Source organism: Centroberyx affinis, unplaced genomic scaffold (assembly GCF_046629955.1).
Source record: "Centroberyx affinis isolate AG114_WGS23_722 - 3 ecotype Tasmania unplaced genomic scaffold, CSIRO-AGI_Caff_v1 ptg000302l_1, whole genome shotgun sequence".
In the NCBI taxonomy this organism is placed as follows: domain Eukaryota; kingdom Metazoa; phylum Chordata; class Actinopteri; order Beryciformes; family Berycidae; genus Centroberyx; species Centroberyx affinis.
The window spans coordinates 332,501-355,624 of NW_027278980.1; the positions used below are offsets into that span (position 1 = coordinate 332,501).

General features: G+C 42.1%; 1 protein-coding gene across 1 annotated transcript in view; it reads left to right on the forward strand.

Moving 5' to 3' along the window:
* LOC139640891 (transketolase-like) overlaps positions 1 to 21,036 on the forward strand; it is a 26,906-nt gene extending 5,870 nt beyond the window's left edge. Inside the window, 12 exon segments of the mRNA XM_071515082.1 lie at positions 1,286 to 1,383; positions 5,933 to 6,124; positions 6,556 to 6,614; positions 6,617 to 6,673; positions 8,352 to 8,548; positions 9,527 to 9,691; positions 12,492 to 12,648; positions 13,757 to 13,887; positions 14,129 to 14,212; positions 14,802 to 14,895; positions 15,226 to 15,348; positions 20,200 to 21,036. Coding sequence (XP_071371183.1) covers positions 1,286 to 1,383; positions 5,933 to 6,124; positions 6,556 to 6,614; positions 6,617 to 6,673; positions 8,352 to 8,548; positions 9,527 to 9,691; positions 12,492 to 12,648; positions 13,757 to 13,887; positions 14,129 to 14,212; positions 14,802 to 14,895; positions 15,226 to 15,348; positions 20,200 to 20,387 — 1,545 coding nt within the window. The 3' untranslated portion in view covers positions 20,388 to 21,036.
* Positions 21,037 to 23,124: the final 2,088 nt, after the last annotated feature.

Sequence of the window (23,124 nt, forward strand, 5' to 3'; positions counted from 1 at the left end):
TCATTTACACAAACACAAGATCTCAAGTCAAGACTTTAGAAACCTTTTCAAGTCATCAAAGTCAAGTCAAAGTCGAGTCCCAAGTCACCAGAACCCAAGTCAAGTCAAGCATCAAGTCTTCTTCATACATCAAGTCAAGTCTCAAACAATAAAAATTGTGACTGGAGTCTGTTCAAGTCATGTGACTCGAGTCCCCACCTCTGCATTTTGATGTTGAATAGATGTTGGCCTGCACTGACGTTGAAAACCTGTGTGAATATAATACCAAAATGAAAGGTGACACATCTGTAGTCGTCCGTAGCTGCTACCTGCATTGTTTTATGAAATCGGGACGTAAATATCTTTTTGATATCAATTCAAAACAGTTTCCAAAGCTGTTTTAATATGAAGTTTTACCCTGTCATAACATCATACTGTGATAGTTTGGCCTGATTCTTGGCCTCCTCCTACACGTCTCCCTCTGTCAAATGTTTGGTGGGAGCTAATATGAGCTTTTGGAAATCGAAAATATTCACAGAATCTCACAATCTAAAATATTCAGAGAAACTGACAGAAAGTGACACAAACCAGGGAAAGACAGGTCACTAGAAATATTCCAATTTGCAGCCCTTCAAACACTTGCTTGCAGTAATTTAGGATATTCATCCCAGCATCATCTTCCCTGTCAGACACATCTGCTTTATCTCTGATGGGGACTGAGCTCACAGTCTGAATATAACACACACTGCAGCATAAACACACACAGGTACTGTACACTTCAGAGCATACACACACACACATTCTGTATATAGACAGTATGAAGGCAGACATGCACACACTACACATTCTGTCGATAGACAGCATGAAGGCAGACACACACACAAACACAGACACACACACACACACATACTGTAGTGACAAAGATGTGTTTTGTGTGACAGAGACGGTCCGTTCTCTGCTCCTTTCTCCTCTGCTGCAGACATTAATGACACTCAGTGTTTCACATAAACTGACACACACCAAAACACACACTATCAGAAATCCCTTGACATTGTGACTGTGGCCAAGTTTCCATTTATTCTTCTCTTATACATTGAGAAATTAAAAAATATCCACTAAACTGTATTTAATGCTTTCTGTGTTTGTTGAACATAAAGTATGATTTGCCTAACACTGTATATTTGTGTGTGTGTGTGTGTGTGTGTGTGTGTGTGTGTGTGTGTGTGGTGTGTGTGTGTGTGTGTGTGTGTGTGTGTGTGTGTGTGTGTGTGTGTGTGTGTGTGTGTGTGTGTGTGTACACTAACAGAAGCAGCAGTTTGTGGATGTGGCCACTGGGTCTCTGGGTCAGGGGCTGGGAGCTGCCTGTGGGATGGCCTACACTGGAAAGTACTTTGACAAGGCCAGGTAAGACACACACACACACACACACACACACACACACACACACACACACACACACACACACACACACACACAAAACAAAACAAATTGCCCCTGGGATAGAAACTGGCCTTCATGCAACCGCAACCGAATGTACAGACATTCGTGCCAGTGAAGAAGTACAGCAACCTTGCATGCATTAAGGTACATGTGCATGGGCCAGACACACACACACTCACACACACACACACACACACACACACATACACACACACACACACTATGCTGCTGACCTTGCGCTAGCAGTGAGCTATGCTGACATGTGACATTTCAACCCTTCAGATCTAACGCTCCCTGACAGGCCCTTGGTCTTGGCTGACATTTTCTCAGCCAATCAGAGAGCAGGAGTGCTGACCTGAGATCAGTTTTACCACTCACATCAGAATGAATGAGGCTGTTGAGGGTTTCTGGTCAGTAACCTGGGATCAGCTCGGTCTGACTGGACCAGCAGTGACTGCAGGACAGAATCACCAAGTGAAATTAGAATAGAAATTAGAATACAAATTAGCCATGGGGATCTTTTGCTACTGTAGAATTTAAATATACCAGAGAAACATGAAAAATTTGATACACACAAATACACAAACACAATATAAAAATGGGGAGGCAATGCTGGCTAATCCTCCTATAGAACCAGTTCCAACAGCCTACTGCATATTAGAGATGTTTTCTCTCTAATGTGAGGCTATTGAGAAACCAGACTTCTACCAGTTCACAGAGTGAATTTTGAATTCATGAGTTCTTAGTGGGAATGATGCTGGATGGTTTGGTCTTTAATGTTGGGCTATGGGAGACACAAAGGTAGAAGCTTAATTCTGCCAGTATTGTGTCTATTCACAAATAAAAATTCACAAAGTGGAGTTTTTACGGGAAGAGGATTAGGGCCAGGGTGAAAATGTAAATTCTGAGATTAATAAAGTCAGAATTCTGAGATGAAAGTCAGAATTCTGAGATGAAAGTCAGAACTCAGAATTCTGAATTTAATCTCAGAATTCTAACTTTAAATTCTGATTCTGAGAATAAAATAAATTTTCACATGTGGCCCTAATCCTCTTCCGCTGAGTTTTTGATTCAAAATTTTGTGCAATTAAATTATGATTGAAGCACACACGCATATTATTATTCCACAGTTGTTCCATAGCTCTTTTCACATTTCCCGTTCAACCTGCCTTAAAACATGTTTACGTCAAAGAGTAAACTGTCATGTCATGATGAATGAACAGAATTGAAATGCACAGTAGTCGGGCCTTTACAGTGTGTGAGTGTGAGCAGGCTCGCATCGCTCTTCCAGATTCGTCCACATGTGTCTCCTTTGTTCTGGTGTGATCTGGACAGAGACACGTGGGTTTCTGTCCCACAATAGAGAGAGAGAGAGAGAGAGAGAGAGAGAGAGAGAGTTGTGCAGTCCGTAATATGACACAGCGCATTCGCTCACGCCACTTCACTGGGTTTTTACAGAAAACTGACAGGATACGGAAACATTTGAGCTGAACTTTGAATTTCAGGGACAGACTTTGCCACATTTTATTGTCGACAGAACAGAGGGAGGCTGCCTCGACGGCGGTTTCGCTTCATTCTGCAGTTTAAAAAAAAAAACGGTCAGGGAATGCCACACTTGCGTAGTGAGTTGGCTGCCCTTGATTCTCTCTCTCTCTCTCTCTCTCTCTCTCTCTCTCTCTCTCTCTCTCTCTCTCTCACTCCCTCTCCCTCTCTCTCTGCATTTTGTGTGCACTCGATTTCTTCTGCTCTAATAATCACACATGCAAGAGCACAATTCCTCTCCCTCTATCTCCACCTCACTGTTTCCCTGTGTGTGCTGTGTTTATGTTGTGTGAATGCATACGTGTGTGCTTGCTTGTGCGTGTGTGTGCGTGTGTGTGTGTGTGTGTGTGTGCGTGTGTGTGTGTGTGTGTGTGTGTGTGTGTGTGTGTGCATTACTCCCCCCAATGCTCAGAGCAGCTTGTCTAATGCCTCAACATTTACTTAGAAGGCTGCATCGCTGCTTTCATCACGTCTGGGGGAAAAGCTGCTGACCCTTAATAAGAACCCCCCCTCCCAAACACACACACACACACACACACATTTGACATTTACACATTTGACAAAGAATTCCTCTTGGGGTGCAGCAACAGTGCAGCAAGCATGTAAAAGGTGATAAAATGCTGCTGGGTAGGATTCTGCAGGATATTCAGAAGCAGGATACTTTAAAAATATTTTAACACTTAATATGATAATTAATTAATAATAATTAATATGATATGCTTCATGCTATTTTTGGTCAAAATATTGCATGTAATAAGATACAAATACACACACAACCACTTCAGTGTGTGTGGGGATTATAGAGAATGATACATGAATTAACCCGTCCAATAAACTTAATAATAATAATGACATTGTTCATTGCTTCACGCTTGTCTGAGCCTGGTTCAATATACTGCAAATTATTTGAGTTAATAAATAAGTCAAGTTTGAAGTTTAGTAAGATTGTTTGATCAGTCTCCATGATTATTCACGCTTCACATCAAACCCAGAGGAGAGGAAAATACAATTAGCCACCGAGTTAACAGGTGTATGTGTATTGATTGAAAGTTTCTTCTTCATTGGTTTTAGGTTTAGCAGGGTGTAATGATGCGGGTAACGCAGCCTGAGGTGTCTGTGTGTGTGTGTGTGTGTGTGTGTGTGTGTGTGTGTGTGTGTGTGTGTGTGTGTGTGTGTGTGTGTGTGTGCGTGCAAGCTGGACAGGTTTGGGCTGTTTGCAAGGAGAAGTGTCACCTTGTCTTGGTCTGTTTTCCTCACCTTCCAGAGAGAGAGAGAGAGAGAGAGAGAGAGAGAGAGAGAGAGAAAGAGAGAGAGAGAGAAGAGAGAGAGACACACACACACACACAGAGTGAGGAAACATACGCTCACACAAACACATTCTGAGGGTTTATTTATCTCCTGCAGCTAAAGCACTGCCAGGATTACAAATGAGTTGGGTCCCTCTCAGACTACGCTGTGTGTGTGTGTGTGTGTGTGCACGTGTGTGTATGCACACCCGGGTGCATGCTTGTATGTGTGTGTTCTCCCAGTAGCATAGCTTTAGTCTTTAGCTTTTAGTCTCTAATGAACAGAAATATTGCATAATGTGCCTGCAAACGGCTCTAAAGCCATTTCATATCCAATTTTATGGTTAAAGTCCTTGCTCCAAACAAACAAAACTGATATGAATGATGGTGCATTGTGAAGCACAGAAGGTATCTTAAGTCCTTAACACTCACACAGACTGGATTCACTATATTTTGGAGACACTGAATGATGAACACAAGATAGTAGTTTTCCAAATTGGGTCCGCTGCATCTTAGAAAGTACTGGAAACCTTTTGGAATCTGATCAACAGCCAAGGCACTCTCTCTCTCTCTCTCTCTCTCTCCCCCCCCCCCCTCCCTCTCTCCACCCCCCCCCCCCTCCCTCTCTCCACCTCTGTCTCAACTCTCTCTCTCATCATCTGTGGAATTCCTTTCTTCCTCTCTCCTCTGTCTGTCTGTCTTGTCTTTCTGCCCGTGTGTTTCCTCCTGCTCAGAGAGTTGGAATGCGTGGTGTAATGCGCCGTGTCTCGGCCGATCTTCCAGCTTTAATGAGAATGTGTCTATTTGACTGGAAAGCTGTCAGGAGTCGTTACGCCACGGGAGCGACTGGCGAGGGCGATCAGAGCGCTGGGGTGTGTGTGTGTGTGTGTGCGTGTGTGTGTGTTTAGGTGTGAGGGTCAGCTGCCACATTGAGCCCTATAGGAGGAGGTAAAGGAGGGAACAGAGGATGGGAGGATGGGAGGGGGGGTGTTGAGAGGAAAGACAGGGTGGTATGGAAAATTACCCCTCACCACTGTCAGAGACAACAGACTGTGGTACGATGTTGGTGTGTCTGTTGTTCAGATCCTTTTCCTAAAACCTGAGGACCATGGCAACACTGTAAACTCAGATATCAGACTGTTCCTCATCATCAGATACAGAAAATATTTTGTAATGATTGAAATTTACACTTAAAAGAGGAGACACTTTTTTCTGTGTATGTATGTATGTATCTATCTATCTATCTATCTATCTATCTATCTATCTATCTATCATCTATCTATCTATCTATCTATCTATCTATCTATCATCTATCTATCTATCTATCTGTCTGTCTGTCTGTCTGCCAAAAAAGAACCCAAAGTATACATTGTATAATGATATGAAACAGAGAAAAGCAGCAAATTTTAGCATTTGTGAAGCAGTAACCAGCAAATGTTTGGTATTTTTACTTGATAAATGACTAAAACGATTAATCCATTATATTATAATAGATTAATTTACTGTCCATTGATTTATCGCTTAATCGACTAATCATTTCAGCACTAGTCTATATCCCCCTTTTCTCTACTACATTAGTATCCTGCTCCTCCACGCTCTCTAAACCACACAGTTAATTAAAACCATTAAATCTGCCTGTCTGTCTGTCTGTCTGTCTGTCTGTCTGTCTGTCTGTCTGTCTGTAGCTACCGGGTGTTCTGCCTGCTGGGCGACGGGGAGATGTCGGAGGGCTCGGTGTGGGAGGCCATGGCCTTCGCCTCCTACTACCAGCTGGACAACCTGGTGGCCGTCCTGGACATCAACCGGCTGGGCCAGAGCGACCCGGCGCCGCTGCAGCACCATGTGGAGAAGTACCAGCGCCGCTGCGAGGCCTTCGGGTGAGCCGGGGGCTGGGAGGGTTCGGGTGGGTGGGTGGGGTGAAGGGGGATGTAAATGTTTGAATGTTTGTATGTGTGTGTGTGTAAATATAGTGCCAAAATGAAAGTTGAAACGACATCCATAGCTCCTATAACTGCATCATTTGTGACTAAATAGCTTTCTTTCTGTCACTTTAAAACAGTTTCAACAATTTTTTTTTTTTACCATGCCATATAGTCATTATTTTGAAAACTTTGTGTTGATTTGGGTTGATGTTGAACTTGGCCTTCTGCAGCAATGCCTGCTGGGACAGGAGGCACTGCAACATTATGGCAGTGTGCATAGCGTGCATATAATATGTAGCTAGGAGCTGCTAGGAGTTCATCTCAGCATTTTAAAACTGTTTAAGTATAGGGCTGTGGTTAAAGTTGGATGTTCCCTGTCTTCCTAGCTGGCATGCCATCATTGTGGATGGCCACAGTGTGGAGGAGCTGTGTAAGGTGCTGAGTCAGCCGCGCACCAGCCGCTCGCCATCATCGCCAAGACCATCAAGGGCAAAGGCATCCCAGGTACGATAACCCAACACACACGCTGCTCCAGTTGGATAGCGTGCATTGCAACCCTGTATTGTGTAGATTTGAAGAGTTCAGAGTTTTGAAAAAACAAAAGTATTACCTGAAGTTTATCATTCAATATTTCATAAATGCAGAGGATCTATTAACGGAGGAGAGTCTATTAAAGTGTCAACCAAGGATCTAATTTACCTACTTTCTTTTAAAAAGGTACCATCATCTCTTTTCCTATTTGACATCAGTCGTTTTTTTTAAGGTTAGGTGTCACTTCAAATTTGGATATCTCATTTTGGAGAAAAACTTCATTTTGACATTTGCAAAGTAGAAAGAACCAGGTTGTTAAGCAGTGACATCACACATCCCAGGTAGAATAATCCAACGCACTCTTTGATAACACACATCAAGAGTCTCAGCCGCTGCTTCAGGCGTTGCTTGCTAAGCTGCTCCAAAAATCTGTTTGTGAGTGATGACTAGGTAAAACGGCGACAGGTGACTGGGAATAGCGGTTCTGTCAGTGTGCTGCTGAACCCCCCGGCCCTCGCTGCAGGTCCAGAGGCACCATGACCCTCGTAATCCTGGCAGTGCTTTAAGTGCTTTAGCTGCTGCTGCTCAGTAATCCCTCAGAATGTGTAGGATACACTCCCAGCTACAGCCCATTGTGCTGGTGTTGTGATAAGGGTAGGGGAGTGTGTATGCACACGTGTGTGTGTGTGTGAGAGAGAGAAAGAGAGAGATTTGGGGAGAGGGATAGACACAGAGAAAGAAAGAGAAAGGGGGAAAAAAAGCATGTTATTTTTCTTTTGGCTACCCAGATGCAAAGGGGTAAAGATAACAAAGCAACTAAAGAGACAGTTGTTTTAAGAGTAAGAGGGGTGTGTGTGTGTGTGTGTGTGTGTGTGTGTGTGTGTGTGTGTTTAAGAGAGGAGTATGTCTTTGCATATATAAGAGTATGTCAGAAGCTCAGAAATGTGTATGTTGTTATAAGCCTATGGCCTCTTGCTTATAACCTTTGACCTTTAGATTAGCTTATTGTCATCCACCGAAGTGGAAGATTGTTATGAGTGTGACAGCTGGACATGGTTTATTTTATGTGTGTTTGCACGTGTGCATGCATGACCATGAAGGAGAAAGGGTATGGATCAGTAGAGAGCTACAAAGACAGAGGAATTTGGCATATATGTTTTCCACTGAGTCAGCACTTTCATCCAAAGTCCCTTATATTAACATGACTGCATCAGTTTAGCATGAAAGGCCCCAGTGGGAATCTAACATCCTCACATTGCCCTGTTTCATCCATTTAGCTATACTGCATATGTCATTTTTTAAGAAACTTGGACTTTTTAAGAAAATTGTCCCACATGCTCAATTGGACTCAATTGTCACACATCTGCAGCATCCTTCTGCACCACGAGTTAATTTATGTATGTATTTATGTATATATCTTTCTCTTCATTGCCAAGCTTATTTTTTAAAGACAATTTGTTTTAAATGAGTTTCCCCAGCCTAATATATGTTTCTTGGCATGTATTTGATGGCATCATATACTGTACAGTAAGAATTTAACGTTTATTTTGACTTGATTTGTGTAAAAATCCAAGTTTGTGCCCATCAGGTAACACATGAGAGTGTTAAAAATGCTTATTTCTAAATATATTGCTCGGTGTGTGTGTTCCAGCGGCTGAGGATAAGATGGGCTGGCACGGCAAGCCGCTGCCCAAAGACATGGCCGACAGCGTGATGAAGGAGCTGCAGAGCCGCATCGTCAGCAGCAGCAAGCGCCTCTACCCCACTCCGCCCAACGAGGACGCCCCGCCCGTCAGCCTCCGCAACATCCGCATGCCAAGCGCACCCAGCTACAAAACTGGAGACAAGGTATGATCCTGATCGAGGTGTCTTCTGTCAGGGCATCAGCTGAGGTGGGATGTCCTGATTAATCTGTAAAATCCAATTGTTTTTAAACCTCATTCCGCATGATTTACTTTTGTTGAAACACTGTCACCGCCCCCAGTGGCTTTGTTTACATTGTGATTTATGGGATTTAAATTTTTTAATTTTTCACTTTTTAACTTTTACCTTTTAATACAAGGACTTCCAGTATGTGACAGTCAAACCTGAATTTTAGATGCATTTTGCAGCTGTAGAAGAATTTCCCCTTGGTTGACAGATTTCTCACTGGGGCTCCATAAGTATCACAAAAGTTTAATTTTTTTTTACATTTGTAATATCTGTAAACTCTAAAATCCATCTGTATTTTGAATGATGGTGGGTTAAGAAAATTCTCAAACACTTACTTTCCCTCTACAAGCCAAACTCTTCAAGACCATAAATTAATATACACATTTTTTTGATGGTCAAATACATAGTTGATCATATCTTTCATTTGTGATTGCATTACATCTGCCCTGTAAATTGGCAAATGATTGATCAAACTGACAGATTCTCTGACTGCATAAGATCAGCAGCAACAAGCATTTGACCTTAATACTAATAATAACTAATAATAATAACTTATTTGTATAGCACCTTTTAACAAGACTGTTTACAAAGTGCTTCACAGAATACAAAGGCATAAAAACAAATAAATAAAAAGAGTAAAACAATAAAAACAATAGTTAAAAGGACAACAAAGGATACAATTTAAATACACAAGTAAGTAAAAGAAAAAAAAGACACTAAATACATCTAAACCAATTTACCGCCACCTTTAATAGTTGTCTGATGGCATTATTTTTACATGTAGATTACTACGGATAGCTGAGATATCTAGAATATATCAACAAACAATCTGACTGTATTACCTGTAGATGTGAATTGACTGAGTGTCTGTTTGTCTATCTGATCTGCGACCAGATTGCTACCAGGAAGGCGTACGGCATGGCGCTGGCCAAGCTGGGCCGCTACAACGAGCATGTGGTGGCTCTGGACGGAGACACCAAGAACTCCACCTTCTCCGAGCTCTTCAAGAACGAACACCCCAACCGCTACGTGGAGTGCTACATCGCAGAGCAGAACATGGTGAGAAAGAGCAGGGAACTAGACCTTTACTCGGCGAAAAAAACAGTAGAGGACTGTGGCTGCCAGAATGGGAGTAAGTTTCCAAATATGAAGCATGGAAAACAGCAGGTATGCTTTATTTAACCCTAAAATAAAGGTTAAAAACTCTCTTGATAGCAACGTCTATCCTATAATTCTAGACTATAATTCGTCTGCTGAAAGCTCGACTGATTGGTTGGTAAAAACAAAAAAATTAATTAAACAAGGAATGTACACGCTTCATCAAAAAAAAGTTCTTGCTGCAATCAGAACAAAAACAACTTGCACTGCTTTAATTACTGACTGAATTATCAGCCTTAATTAAACAGCTTCCCAGACTCTAAGCTAAAGAGTGAGGTTAGGACCAGGAAGATTAAGAGGCTCACTGAGGAATCAGAACACACACACACAACACACACACACACACACACACACACTACATATTAGAATAGTTCCTTTGTATGACTTGTTCTGCCGATGTTTTCAAATAAAATTATATTGTTCAGTCATATATTGATCACATGTTCAAGATATTTGTTATAAACTGCTATCAATTTAAACTTCCACTCAGTAATAGACATAAGGGCATTCATTCCCCATCTTGTGCCAATAGATATCAGAGGTACTGTATCTCATGAATAGTGCAAATTTTGAAATACAAATTCACTTCCTGATCTGTGAATTGATTACAATCCAGATTAAAAGGATCTTCCTTTGTTTTGCTAATGCACCCAGCTGTGTTACTGTAGTCATAAATGTGTCTGCTGTCTGATCTTCCCTTCAGTAGCAGGATTTCACCACCATCAGCTCTATTATCCCAGTTTTATCAACATCAGCATCATTATCTCAGTTAATGAACCTGTGTTGGGTCCTGCTGGGACTCACAACAATAGGCCTCCCCCAAAATAGGTCGCTCACTGTCTGGATTAATTAAACATCTTCATCATCATCATGTCCCATGAAATATTAAATGACTCCAACAAGTAATGCTTTGTCATTTTGCTGTGTGGGCTATCAAGACCTCTTGCCAAATAACAGCAACCACAACAATGCTGGCTACAGTGTCCTGCTTGAGTAGAAGTACTGCTACTTTGCTGATGTTTTACTTAGGTAGAAGTAAAGTACTGGTGTAAAAATCTACTGAAGTAAAAGTAAAAAGTAGCTCATTTAAAATGTAGTCAATGTAGTAAAAGAGCTAATTTATGCATCTTTTCTATGCAATTCTAAAAGGATGAGCTCAAACAAGATTCTTTTAAATTGGAAAACTGGAAGTTACAAAATAAAGCGCACAATTTAAAGCCAGATTACTCTTCTCTTCTCTTTGCTGACTGACAGTTTTAATGCAAAGTGCTTCACAATTGGCCAATTTTTGTTCAGTTTCTGATGCTTATACCACAGAATTTATAATGGATGTAATAGATGTGATTTAAAATGTAGCTAAGTACAATACTGCAGTAAAAACATACTTAAAAGTAAAATTACTGACTTAAAAAAATACTCCAAAAAGTACAACATTAGTTACCTCCACCTTTGCTTACATTTTAGGCATTTAGCTGATGCTCTTATCCAGACCAGCTAGACACAACAGTAGAAAAAGCTTTGATTTCTACATTTTGATCGCCAACAGCAACCAATAGGAAGAAGGGCAACTGTACTGTACTGTAATACCTGGCTGTTACTGATTAGGCAACATCTGAACTTCAGCAACAAAAGGCCATAACTTGTATTTTTTTCCTCCTTCTTGAAGTTACAGTCTGCTCGTCTCAAACTAAAAGCCGTCTCACCTCCTTACGAAGCCAAAGGTCTTCAGCCCAGAAGTCCATAACTCATATTTCCCCCCGTCCCGCCTCCCGTCCTTGCAGCCTTTTTTATGATGAACAAATAAACTCACCCAATTCTACTTGTCTGTTTCTTTGGTGTTGACTGCTGTCTCACTCAGTAATAAAAAACCAAGAACACCGTCACTCTTCTTTGGCATCGGTACAGAGAGAGTTTCCCCCAGGACGGGAAACAGGATATGAAACGGCGAGCGTATGAAATATCCCTCCTTTAAAAAACAGTAAAAACCCACAATTTCCTGCCATATGAATATAAATAATACATTCTCTCACTCTGTTTGAAGAGTATGAGCGGCCTCGAGGCAGAATGTAAAGATTCTGACGCAAGGAGAGAAAGTTTTTATTTACTTTTTTATTCCGCTAAATGAAAGACTTGTAATTGACACCAGCTTTCCTCTCTTCTCTTTGTTCTCTTATTCTCTCATCTTTTGTTTTTCAATGTTTCCCCTCTTTTTCCTTGCTTCCTTCTCTTCCTTTCCTCTCCTCTCCTCTTCTCCTCCTTATCTTCATCTCCTTTCCTCTCCTCCTTCTCTTCCTCTCCTCTCATCCTTCTCTTCCTCTCCTCTCCTCCTTCTCTTCCTACCCTCTTTCTCTTCCTTTCCTCTCCTCCCCTCTCCTCCTTCTCTCCTCTCCTTCCCTCTCCTCCTTCTCTTCCTCTCCTCTCTTCCTTCTCTTCCTCTCCTTTCCTCTCCTCCTTCTCTTCCTCTCCTCTCCTCCTTTTCTTCCTCTCCTCCTTCTCTTCCTCTCCTCCTCCTCTCCTTTCCTCTCCTTTCCTCCTTCTCTTCCTCTCCTCTCCTCCTTCTCTTCCTCTCCTTTCCTCTCCTCCTTCTCTCCCCCTCCTCCTCTCCTCCTCCTCCCCTCTCACCCATCTCCTCCTCTCCTCTCCTCTCCCCCACCCTCCCTCCCCCTCCCTCTCTCTCTCTCTCTCTCTCTCTCTCCTCCAGGTGAGCGTGGCGATAGGCTGTGCCACGCGGGATCGTAATGTGGTTTTCGCCAGCACCTTCGCCACCTTCTTCACGCGGGCGTACGACCAGCTCCGCATGGCCGCCATCTCCGAGAGCAACATCAACCTCTGCGGCTCCCACTGCGGTGTCTCCATTGGTCAGTCCCGCTCTCTCTCCTCCAATCACACGCCTGAATTCAGTGACCTTTGACCCATCAAATTTAGATGAGTTAAACTTGCTGAAAGTAAACCCAAGCTGTGCACCATGCATATTAAATCAATCAAATGTTGATCAAGCTGTCCTTGTTGGATAGTGGTGAGATATCGCTGTTAAATTGCATTGCAGTGGGTTGAATCTCTTCTCATTAGTTCACTATTTTTGGTTTTAATTTCCTTGAATCCTAAACTTTTTTTTTTTTTAATTATTTCCGACTCTTCACCTCTTCCGTTTGTCCATCTTTTACTCCCAGCATCAGCACTCTTCCCCTCCTCCCTCCCCCTCTCTCTGTCATCTTTTGTTTTTCAATGTTTCCCCTCTTTTTCCTTGCTTCCTTCTCTTCCTTTCCTCTCCTCTCCTCCTCTTCTTCTCCTTATCCTCATCTCCTTTCCTCTCCTGCTTCTCTTCCTCTCTTCTCTCCCTTCTCTTCCTCTCCTTTCCTCCTTCTCTTCTTCCCCTCTTTCTCTTCCTTTCCTCTCCTCCACTCTCATCCTTCTCTTCCTCTCATTTCCTCTCCTCCTTCTCTTCCTCTCCTCCTTCTCTCCTCTCCTTCCCTCTCCTCCTTCTCTTCCTCTCCTCTCTTCCTTCTCTTCCTCTCATTTCCTCTCCTCCTTCTCTTCCTCTCCTCTCTCCCTTCTCTTCCTCTCCTTTCCTCTCCTCCTTCTCTTCCTCTCCTCTCCTCCTTCTCTTCCTTTCCTCTCTTCCTTCTCTTCCTCTCCTTTCCTCTCCTCCTTCTCTTCCTGTCCTCCTCTCTTCTCCTCTCCTCCTCCTCTGTCTCTGTGTCATGGAAGTGGTGGCAGGGCATCCCGGTTCTCTTTCACCTCCTGCTCTTCTTCCTCTTCCTCCTTCTCTTCCTCCTCCTTCTCCTCCTCCTCTTCCTCCTTCTCCTCCACCTCCTCGGGTACACAGCATGTCCACATCGCCAGACCGAATGCAATCATTTTCAGCCTATAGCAATAATGTGACATTTACTATAGCAGACTCTGTGTGTGTGTGTGTGTGTGTGTGTGTGTGTGTGTGTGTGTGTGTGTGTGTGTGTGTGTGTGTAGGTGAGGACGGGCCCTCTCAGATGGGTCTGGAGGACTTGGCGATGTTCAGAGCCATCCCCACGGCAACCGTCTTCTACCCTAGCGACGGCGTCTCCACTGAGAAGGCTGTGGAGCTGGCCGCCAACACAAAGGTACACATAGTCATACAAATGTCTCTTCATAAGCAATGAAGAGCAACTGAAAATAATTTAAAATCCAAATGTGGTCGTTGCCAGACTGTCTAGAGCAGAGTCAAAGCTATTTTTAGTATTTCAAGATCTACTGCATTGGATTATACAGGATCTGCCTCATCTGCTTCAGAGTCTTTTTTATAAACTTTATCCAGTCTTTAAAGTTCAGACCCTTGCAGACTATTTCTTCTCTATACTCCAGGGTTTGTGTTTCATCCGAACGAGCCGCCCAGAGAACAACATCCTCTACAACAGCAACGAGGACTTCCATGTTGGACAGGCTAAGGTTTGTAGCTGTGTTTCCACCACAAATACACCTCTTCACTTGGTAGTTTTTAACATCATTTAGTGTAAATGCTGTTTGAGACACTTTTCCATCCCGGTAAGAAAAGCTTCTGAGTGAAACACTGGCATGTAGCACTCCTATGCCTTCGAAATCAGATCCTTTATATAACAGTAACATAATAATGCTGTAATCCTTACTATTTTCTATACTCTTGTTTATATTCTGTTTTTCTGTTCATATATATTTTCTCTGCTGTATCCTATTACTGCTTGCTGCTGCAACAACCCAATATCCCCACATGGATCATTAAAGTTTCATCTTATATTATATCACAGGTTGTAGGTCAGCTGACTAATGCTTGTTAACGACTAACTGTTATGAAATGTACCATACATTCATATCAGTTCAAATGACACACACACATAGACACAAATACACAATATAGGAATTCAGAATGCTTTAAAATTGTTCTTCAAACTCTTTTATGCTCTTCAAACTTTTTTTTCATCAAAACTAACTGCCCTGATTAATCTGGAAGCGGGGTTAGATTATAAAATCCACATAAACCGTCTTCTCCCATGCCAACCAGGTTGTGTACAAAACCAATGATGACCATGTGACTGTGATTGGAGCAGGAGTGACGCTGCACGAGGCTCTGGCTGCTGCTGAACAGCTGAAGAAAGGTACACAGGAAGGAAGGAAGGAAGGAGGGAGAGGAGGGAGGGAAGGAAGGAAGGAAGGAAGGAAGGAAGAAAGAAAGAAAGAAAGAAAGAAAGAAAGAAAGAAAGAAAGAAAGAAAGAAAGAAAGCATGGCTCACATCAGCATGGCTGGAATGTGTCTTCCACCAATCAGATTGCTTGGCTGAAACATTGTAAAACACATTGTACATTATGGACTCTTGTTAGCGTATACAGTCTGTCAGAAACATACAGAGCATCAGCTGGACTGAGCTGCATCTTTCACTTCCTCTGCCGCTGATGGAGAGTATACTTTCCCCTCTCTCCTCCCTCAGAGAGAATTAACATCCGCGTGATCGACCCGTTCACCATCAAGCCCCTGGACTCCAAGACCGTCATCGAGAACGCCAGGGCGACCAGAGGACGCATCATCACGGTGGAGGACCACTACTACGAAGGTGAGCAGTCAGACAGACAACAGCACTAAAATTAAGATCCCAAAAATAAAATGATTCTGGAAAAAAAAAAAGAACAGCCTGAAACTATTGAATTATTTTCCAAAAATATCCTAAACCTTGGCATCCTGGGTTCAAATCTGACCTGGGGCTTTTGTCACACATCATCCCCCCCTCTCTCTCCTATCTATCCTGCCTCTTTCCACTATAGACTGTCCAAAAAAGCAAAAAATACCAGAAAATAATCTTTAATATATACTGTATATATATATCACAAACCTATAGCTAGGAGCCAGCTCCTGCATTGCTAGCTGTATAGCAGGCCACACCAGATTTTAAACCACTGATGATAATATCTTCTGAAATGGCAGAAATACATGGGCAACAATAGCAAATTGTCTTTTATATAATGTTCCAAACACAAGGACAGATTTTTGGTAAGTGCTTTTTGTAGCAGCACTCCTTCAGTGTTTCACAATGTGCAACTACTGGGTAAAGTCCATGCAAAAAGCAATGAGTCTGGCGTGAGTAAATCTCGAGAGACCATAACTCCATTTAGAACATTTAGTGGAAAAACAAAACAGTTACAGACTAACAAGATTCATCAATTGGTAATCATTTTCTCTCGGTCAAAAAACTGTTTTGCTCTGTGGACTTTCTCACTCCAATTGAGTCTAATGACGGTGACGTCAATGTAAAGGAGCATTTCAACTACTTGGAATCTAAAGGCCTACATAAGAAACTATCAAAATATCTTTTCCCCTAGAATGGCTCTTACACTTCTAGTTCTGCTGCCCCATCATCTTGAAATAACTAAAGGACTTACAGCTGGATCATTTCATACCAATTTCTGATTTTAACGTCTAGATTCATGTACTGCTGTCCAGTATTAGGCTTGGAGATGTTTGCACTGTTTTTATCTGTTTGATCGATTTTATTTCATATGTCTTATGTTTTGTTATGTCGTGAAACAATGTATGCTGCAAACAAGCTGTGATTAAATAAAGGATAAATAAAATAAAAATAAATAAATGAATATATAAATAAAGGTAACACTTTTGAACATATTAAGTAATATGATAAGTGATCAGGAGCAAGGAGCAAATGTAGCCACACATGATTAGTGTAATTAGCGGAACTAACATATAACTACTGGTATGTTCCAATGTTACTTCTTTACATACTACATAATTCATTAACATTATAATTACCAGTGACATAATGATAAATTAAACTGTCAGTTAACTTTACTTTGTCATTCTTGAGTCATTAATAAATGTTTAATCACTTATCAGCATATTACTCAATAGTGGTTAAGACATATTGAGTAGCTAACTACTATATCAGTTAGTAGTTAATCAATGATAAATTAACAATGTAATTAGACATTAAGTAGCGAACCGTAATGTAAATTTTTACCAAAATAAATTAGCTAGGTATCCTCAGTGAAAGTGAACTTTTTGGACACAAAAGGTTGTTGCATGATACCAAAGATATGTCAGATTATGCATTATAGTTTTCAACACCGTTCTGCTGTATAAATCTGTTGATTTTAGTAATCTAATTAAAAGGAGATCATCAGCTGCCGGGCATGGAGAGCATCATGCAGCCGCTCGCCGTGTTTGTTTGTCTGTGTATCGACTCATGAATACAACGGGCCCCGGGCAGAGAAGGACCTCTGTCGATCTGTGGGGGGAGAGGAGGAGGAGGAGGAGCTGTGGAGGCTGGGCAGAGTCAGACTGAGCATGTGCAGAAAGGAGAAGAAGAGCGTGAGGGAGCGGAGGACAGGAGGGGGAAAGAGGTTGAGGGGGAGAGAGACGAGGAGGAAGACAGGAGGGGATGAGAGGCAGGAGAAGGGAGGTGAAGGCTGTGAGTGTGAGGTAGAGAGAGAGAAGTGGGAGGACAGAGAGAGAAGATGTGAAAACAAAATAAAGGTAAAATAGATGGATAGATGGAGGAGGGAGAGAGAGGAAGGGTAGAGGAGGAGGAGCTAGGAGCCTGTCAGGGTTTCTTAATTTCAGCTCTGGCCTTTGGGCTGTCGCTGACCTACATACCAGCATGACAAAAACTAGTGTCCAAAATTCTCTCTCTTCTGTGTGTGTGTGTGTGTGTGTGTGTGTGTGTGTGTGTGTGTGTGTGTGTGTGTGTGTGTGTGTGCTTGCACTTGCGCACGTGTTTGTGTGTCCCTTGAAATTGCACCGTCTGCCAACAAAGAATGGGAGAGACAGCACCGTTTTCTTTTTTCGGTCAGCACACACACACAGACATGCACACACACACACACACACACACACACACACACACATGCACACATATAGATTCATATAAATAGTTGATTATGGCAGGAGAGCATGCAATAGAGTTAGTGAGGGTGTGTAAGGCTAAGATGGGGGGTGTGTGGGGGGGGGTTATAAGAGTGTATGGCTGTAAGGGTTGCGGCATATTGGTGTGTGTGTGTGTGTGTGTGTGTGTGTGTGTGTGTGTGTGTGTGTGTGTGAGAGAGAGAGAGAGCGAGAGAGAGTGTGGGCATGTGAACTGGAGATACAAGGAAAGGCTGTCAAGGAACATTACATTTTAGGGGATGTGTTTGTGTGTGTGTGTGTGTGTGTGTGAGTGTGTGTGTGTGTGTGTGTGTGTGTGGAGAATTAACGGGGGGTGGGGGGACAAAGGGATATTGGGGGATGGGATGGGAGGGGGGGGGGGGCATGCCATAGTTGCTAAACAGCACAGATGGGTTAATGGTGTGCAGCGTACAGTACATAACCATAGACCGTAAAAAAGTAACGCCCCTCCCATGCCAACGAAAGCCCCCCCCCCCCCTCCTTCCCTCCTTCTCTCTATGTGGGTTTTTTTTTTAGATTTCATATATTTTAGACACAGTTGCATTCATTTCTAATGTAAATTCTTCTTGTTTCCTACGTTTGTCACTAGTTGGCTTTGCCATGATCACACTTCACACTGTATAGGGAAGCCGCAATCCCAAGAGTGAAGAGTGGAAACCTCTCTCTCTCTCCCTCTCTCACACACACTCACACACACACACACACACACACACACACACACACCACTTAGCCAGCTAGTCGGTCAACGCAAGGGTGTGAAAATATAGGAAGGAGGGAGTGAGAAACAAGCGAAAGAGGAGCCAGGGAGAGTGTTGGAGAAGACTTCTGCTCTTTCTCATCCCTCCGCTTGATGGTCAGTCAATAAGAAGAAATGATAGAGGGAGTGAGAGTGTGGAGTGAGAGAGAGAGAGAGAGAGAGAGGTGGAGGGGAAGGGCGAGGATAGAGAGAACAGATAAAAAGAGAAGAAAGAGAGACCGTAGGGGTGAAAGTGAGACAGAGGAGGAGTGAGAAAGCGGAGGGAGGGCGTTGTCAGTCTTGTCAGTCCGCATCACATCACTGTGGAGCTCAATCGCCCGTGGAGCTGCCAGTGATTTGGTACGACAGCAGGGTGGAAGACAAAGGAGGAAAGGAGGTAGGGTGAAGGAAGGAAGGAGGGAAGGAAGGAAGGAAGGAAGGAAGGACGGACAGATGGCTGAATAGAGAAGCATATTTGAATTTTAAAAGCAATCTATTCCTCTTGAGGGCTGAACAATACTGCAGCAAATTCACTGTTGTATGTGAAGTGTGCGGTAAAAAGGGGAACTTCTATGACATCTATATCTATGTCTATATATCTATCAATTTTCACCAATTAATAAGTTTGGGAATATTAAAATTATGAGAAGACAATTATTTTGCTACTGTAACTTTTTACTTGAAAAACCTTGTAGCTCCAATTTCTGGCTTTTTTTTTTTTTTTTTTTAACTGAAGGTCGATCAAGTTTTATGACCAAGTGAAACCCATTCAAAATCCATTAAGAAATTTCTAAATGTATGGCTTTTCTTAATTACTGAAAAGTTGACTTTTTGAAGATACAAGGTTTTCATCCAGCAGTGGAGTTTTACTTTTGTCCAGCCTGAGTAAAGACATTTTGGATGTGCATAATGACTTTTGTTTGACTGATAACAGGTTTTTGAACGCCAGACAGATACTGATGTTTTGTACTGAAGCTGCTGATAGCTCACATCATAGTCAGTATCTTTAAAATTGACAATTTTTATAGAAAACAAATTACAAGTATTCAAGTAGAAAAGCCTCTGAAACAGCATTTAGACCAGTGGTTCTCAACGTGGGGTCAGGGGACCACCAGGGGTCCTTGAGGAGGTTCCAGGGGGTCCCCAGATAATGGATTAAACTTAATTAAACTTTTTTTTACAAGATTTACAAGAAGTTAACACAGTTATAGAATGTAGAAGAATGACTGTTTTGATCATAGTTTCTCTGTTATCTCTCTACCTACAATACAGATAGACAGTCATTGGAATTCTGGACAAAATCATTATCTAACAGTAAAAATAGTCTCAGGTTTGGGTCCGAGAGACAAAATCTCATCAAATGGGGGTCCGTGGCCCAAATGTGTACTGAATTTGCGGTCCTTGGTATGAACAAGGTTGAGAATCACTGATTTAGACCATTCATGGGACACAAAAACTCTCCATTGAAACCCAGACTACTGAGATTCTGTTTGGGTTAACAGCTCTTTAAGGCAGAGTGACTCACTGCACCTATTTACTGGTAGGGGAAACTTTGGGATAGATCACTGCCTTTTAAATGCAGAATTAACTTACAAAAAAACATGGTTGAACTATTACAGAAAAGAATGATGTGCAAACAAAATACAGGCTGAGGAGCCTCCATCATATCGGCGGTGAACGACACTGACTGGCTGATATCCGATATTCAATAAAATCAATATATCGATCTAACTCTAAGAAGTAGTCCTGACTGCTCTGTCTCCTCTGTCTCCTCAGGCGGGCTGGGCGAGGCCGTGTGCTCGGCGGTGGTGAACGAGTCGGGCTTCAGCGTCCAGCGCCTGGCCGTGTCCCAGGTCCCCCGCAGCGGCAAGCCCGGCGAGCTGCTGCGCATCTTCGGCATCGACCGCGACGCCATCGCCCAGGCCGTCCGCAAGGCGCTCAGCAGCTCCGCCAACGCCAAGTAAGAACATGGCGGCAGTGGCGGCGGCGGCACCATCATGGTCTCCGGACTCCGTGGTAACTGGTGATCACCATGGAGACGACAAGCAAACAAACAACCACAGAGGGAGGGGAAGCACTTCAGGCCCACTCACGCTCTCCGTCTCAATTTGAATAAAAGAGAAAGATAACATGGTATTTCTGTTTAACTGTCATTGATGTGGTTTTGACACCCAGACCCCCACCCGCCCCAGCCTTTCCCCCCCCTTCAGTTGCCCCCATTTGTGAGTTCAGTAACCCCACACCCCACCCCACTACACATACACACACACACACACACACACACACACACACATATCCACATACACATTTAATCCGACTCCACCCCCTGCCCCTTTCCTCCCTCCCAGAGAAAGTCCTGGTACTGCTGTAGTGTGTCAGTAAAAAGCAGTGAACGTGGTTTGGAGTAAAGTGAAGTTTTTTGTTTTTTTCTTTCTGTGGAACCCTTTTCACTTTTTTGGACGCGGCGTCTCGTACGTCTGCACCCAGTACTACTGTTTAACCCCACCCCCCACCCCACTAGAGGCAGCAGGGTGTGGAGAAACTCTGGTTTTGGTCTGTTTGAGCACTGACTGTTTTTAACCCTTTTTGACCCTGACTTGGATGGGACCGCTTCACACCAATAAAGGGATGGTTTCTTCACAAAACCTGTCTGACGTCTTTCTTTTAGGTTTTAGTCGCTTGAAACGTGAATAAAAAGTCACAATGAAATGAAAAATGACTTTTTCATTTCAGTAGCTGAAGAATAAAATTGAAATAAAGACTATTACTAACCAGATTACTACTAAGACCATAAACAGAGGTGTGACCAAGTCAAATTTATTCAAGTCACAAGTCAATCTCAAGTCTGAGGCACAAGTCTCAAGTCTAAATGTAAAACACCAAGGCAAGTCAGAACAAATCAAGAGTCCAGTATCAATTTAATATCTTAAAGTAAACTAAATATCTAAGACTTTTCAATGCAATCTGGTTTTAATAGGATAAAAACTTGGTAAGAGCATCATGAGTTTGATTTCTATAATCAGTTTCAACTTCAATAAATTCAATCATTCCATACAAATTCAGAAAACAGAATTTAAATTCAGTCGTCTGGTGGAACAAATCTCATCACTTTCAATCTAAGTCATTTACACAAACACAAGATCTCAAGTCAAGACTTTAGAAACCTTTTCAAGTCATAAAACTACAAGTCAAAGTCAAGTCCCAAGTCTCCAGAACCCAAGTCAATTTCCGAGTCATGTGATTCGAGTCCCCACCTCTAATCATAACATATATCTATTTAGCAATAAGTGCCAAAAATTTTATATTTTTATATCAAAATCCCTTTACTGTTACTTCCTGGAAAAGTATATTTTTAGCGGTCAAGTACAAAACGATTCCAACCAGTAATACCATCACAGGTTTTTGAACAACACTGGATACACTGAGGTGAACATAAAAAAAATGCTCTGAAACTCATATGATAGTGAGTTTTCTGTTCTGTTTTAATGGAGTAAGGCAATGGATCTGTCTGGAACTGAGATGAGAAATGTAGTTTCTCATTATAAAGCTTGAAAATCAAGAATTTCATTTATCATTTGATCCATTTTGGGCCCTGCACAGAAGAAACCAGGTGGTAATGAGTTACTTCTTCATACATATTTCATCTATTTATGTCATTTAACTTGAATTCAACCAGATTAGTCCTTTTGAGATCAAGGACTTCTTTTAAAAGGGAGACCTGGTCCAGACTACAGCAGCACTTTTAGCTTCAGGCTGAACAACAAATCAACAAAATCATGATGAGTAATACATATTCTCAGAAAAAGAGAGGAAGAGGAGACAGAGAGAGGAGGGAGGCGGAGACAGAAGAAACAGTGGCACAGTCTTAGAACAACAATTAATTTCCTATACATATATATATATATATATATATACATCTTCCATAAGCCTAACAATTGCTTTAAACTAGAAAGAGGAACTAGTTTCCTCTGCTCTTTCTGCAGTGATCCTGAAGGCTTTCTTACCGATCTCTGTCCAGGCTTTAGGGACAGTCAGCAGAAATCACTCTTAGGACCTCAGACTGTTCTGTCCTCTTATATAAGAATGTGCATTTCTGTATATAGCGCTGAGACACACCTACTGCAGCATGTGTGTGTGTGTATAAGTGTATGTTTAAGTGCCTGAGTGGCTGTGAAGTCCACTTGGCACCCTGAAAGCCTACAGGATCACTCGAGCCCAGATCCTCCACGTGTTGTGCATCTTTCATGTGTGTAAATAATTGAAAAGCCTATTGAAAGATTCAAGCGGACTGCAGCATGTGTGCGTATGTACATGTGAGGCCATGTGAGGTGTGTGTGTGTGTGTGTGTTTGTGAGAGAGTCAAAGAGAGAGAGCTGTGTGTGTGATATATTGCATGCTCAAGGTGAATTGTTAATAGCACTGTCCTTTAACTCCAGAATAAGAAAGACTGTGTTTTAGTGGAAAGGTAAATTATACTTCTGTGTCGAATTACAAAGCCTCCTTATAGCAAATTAACATTATTTACTAAGTAGGGCTGGGCAATAATTCAACATTATCATTTATCATCTTTCAAAAGAATCATAACGTGATGAAATAATGGTATCAAATTATCTTGATACACAATTCTGTTGTCTAAATGAATGATAAAAAGCAAATACTAATCAAAATCTCTCACAAAATGAAATTAGGGTTTGAAAATTA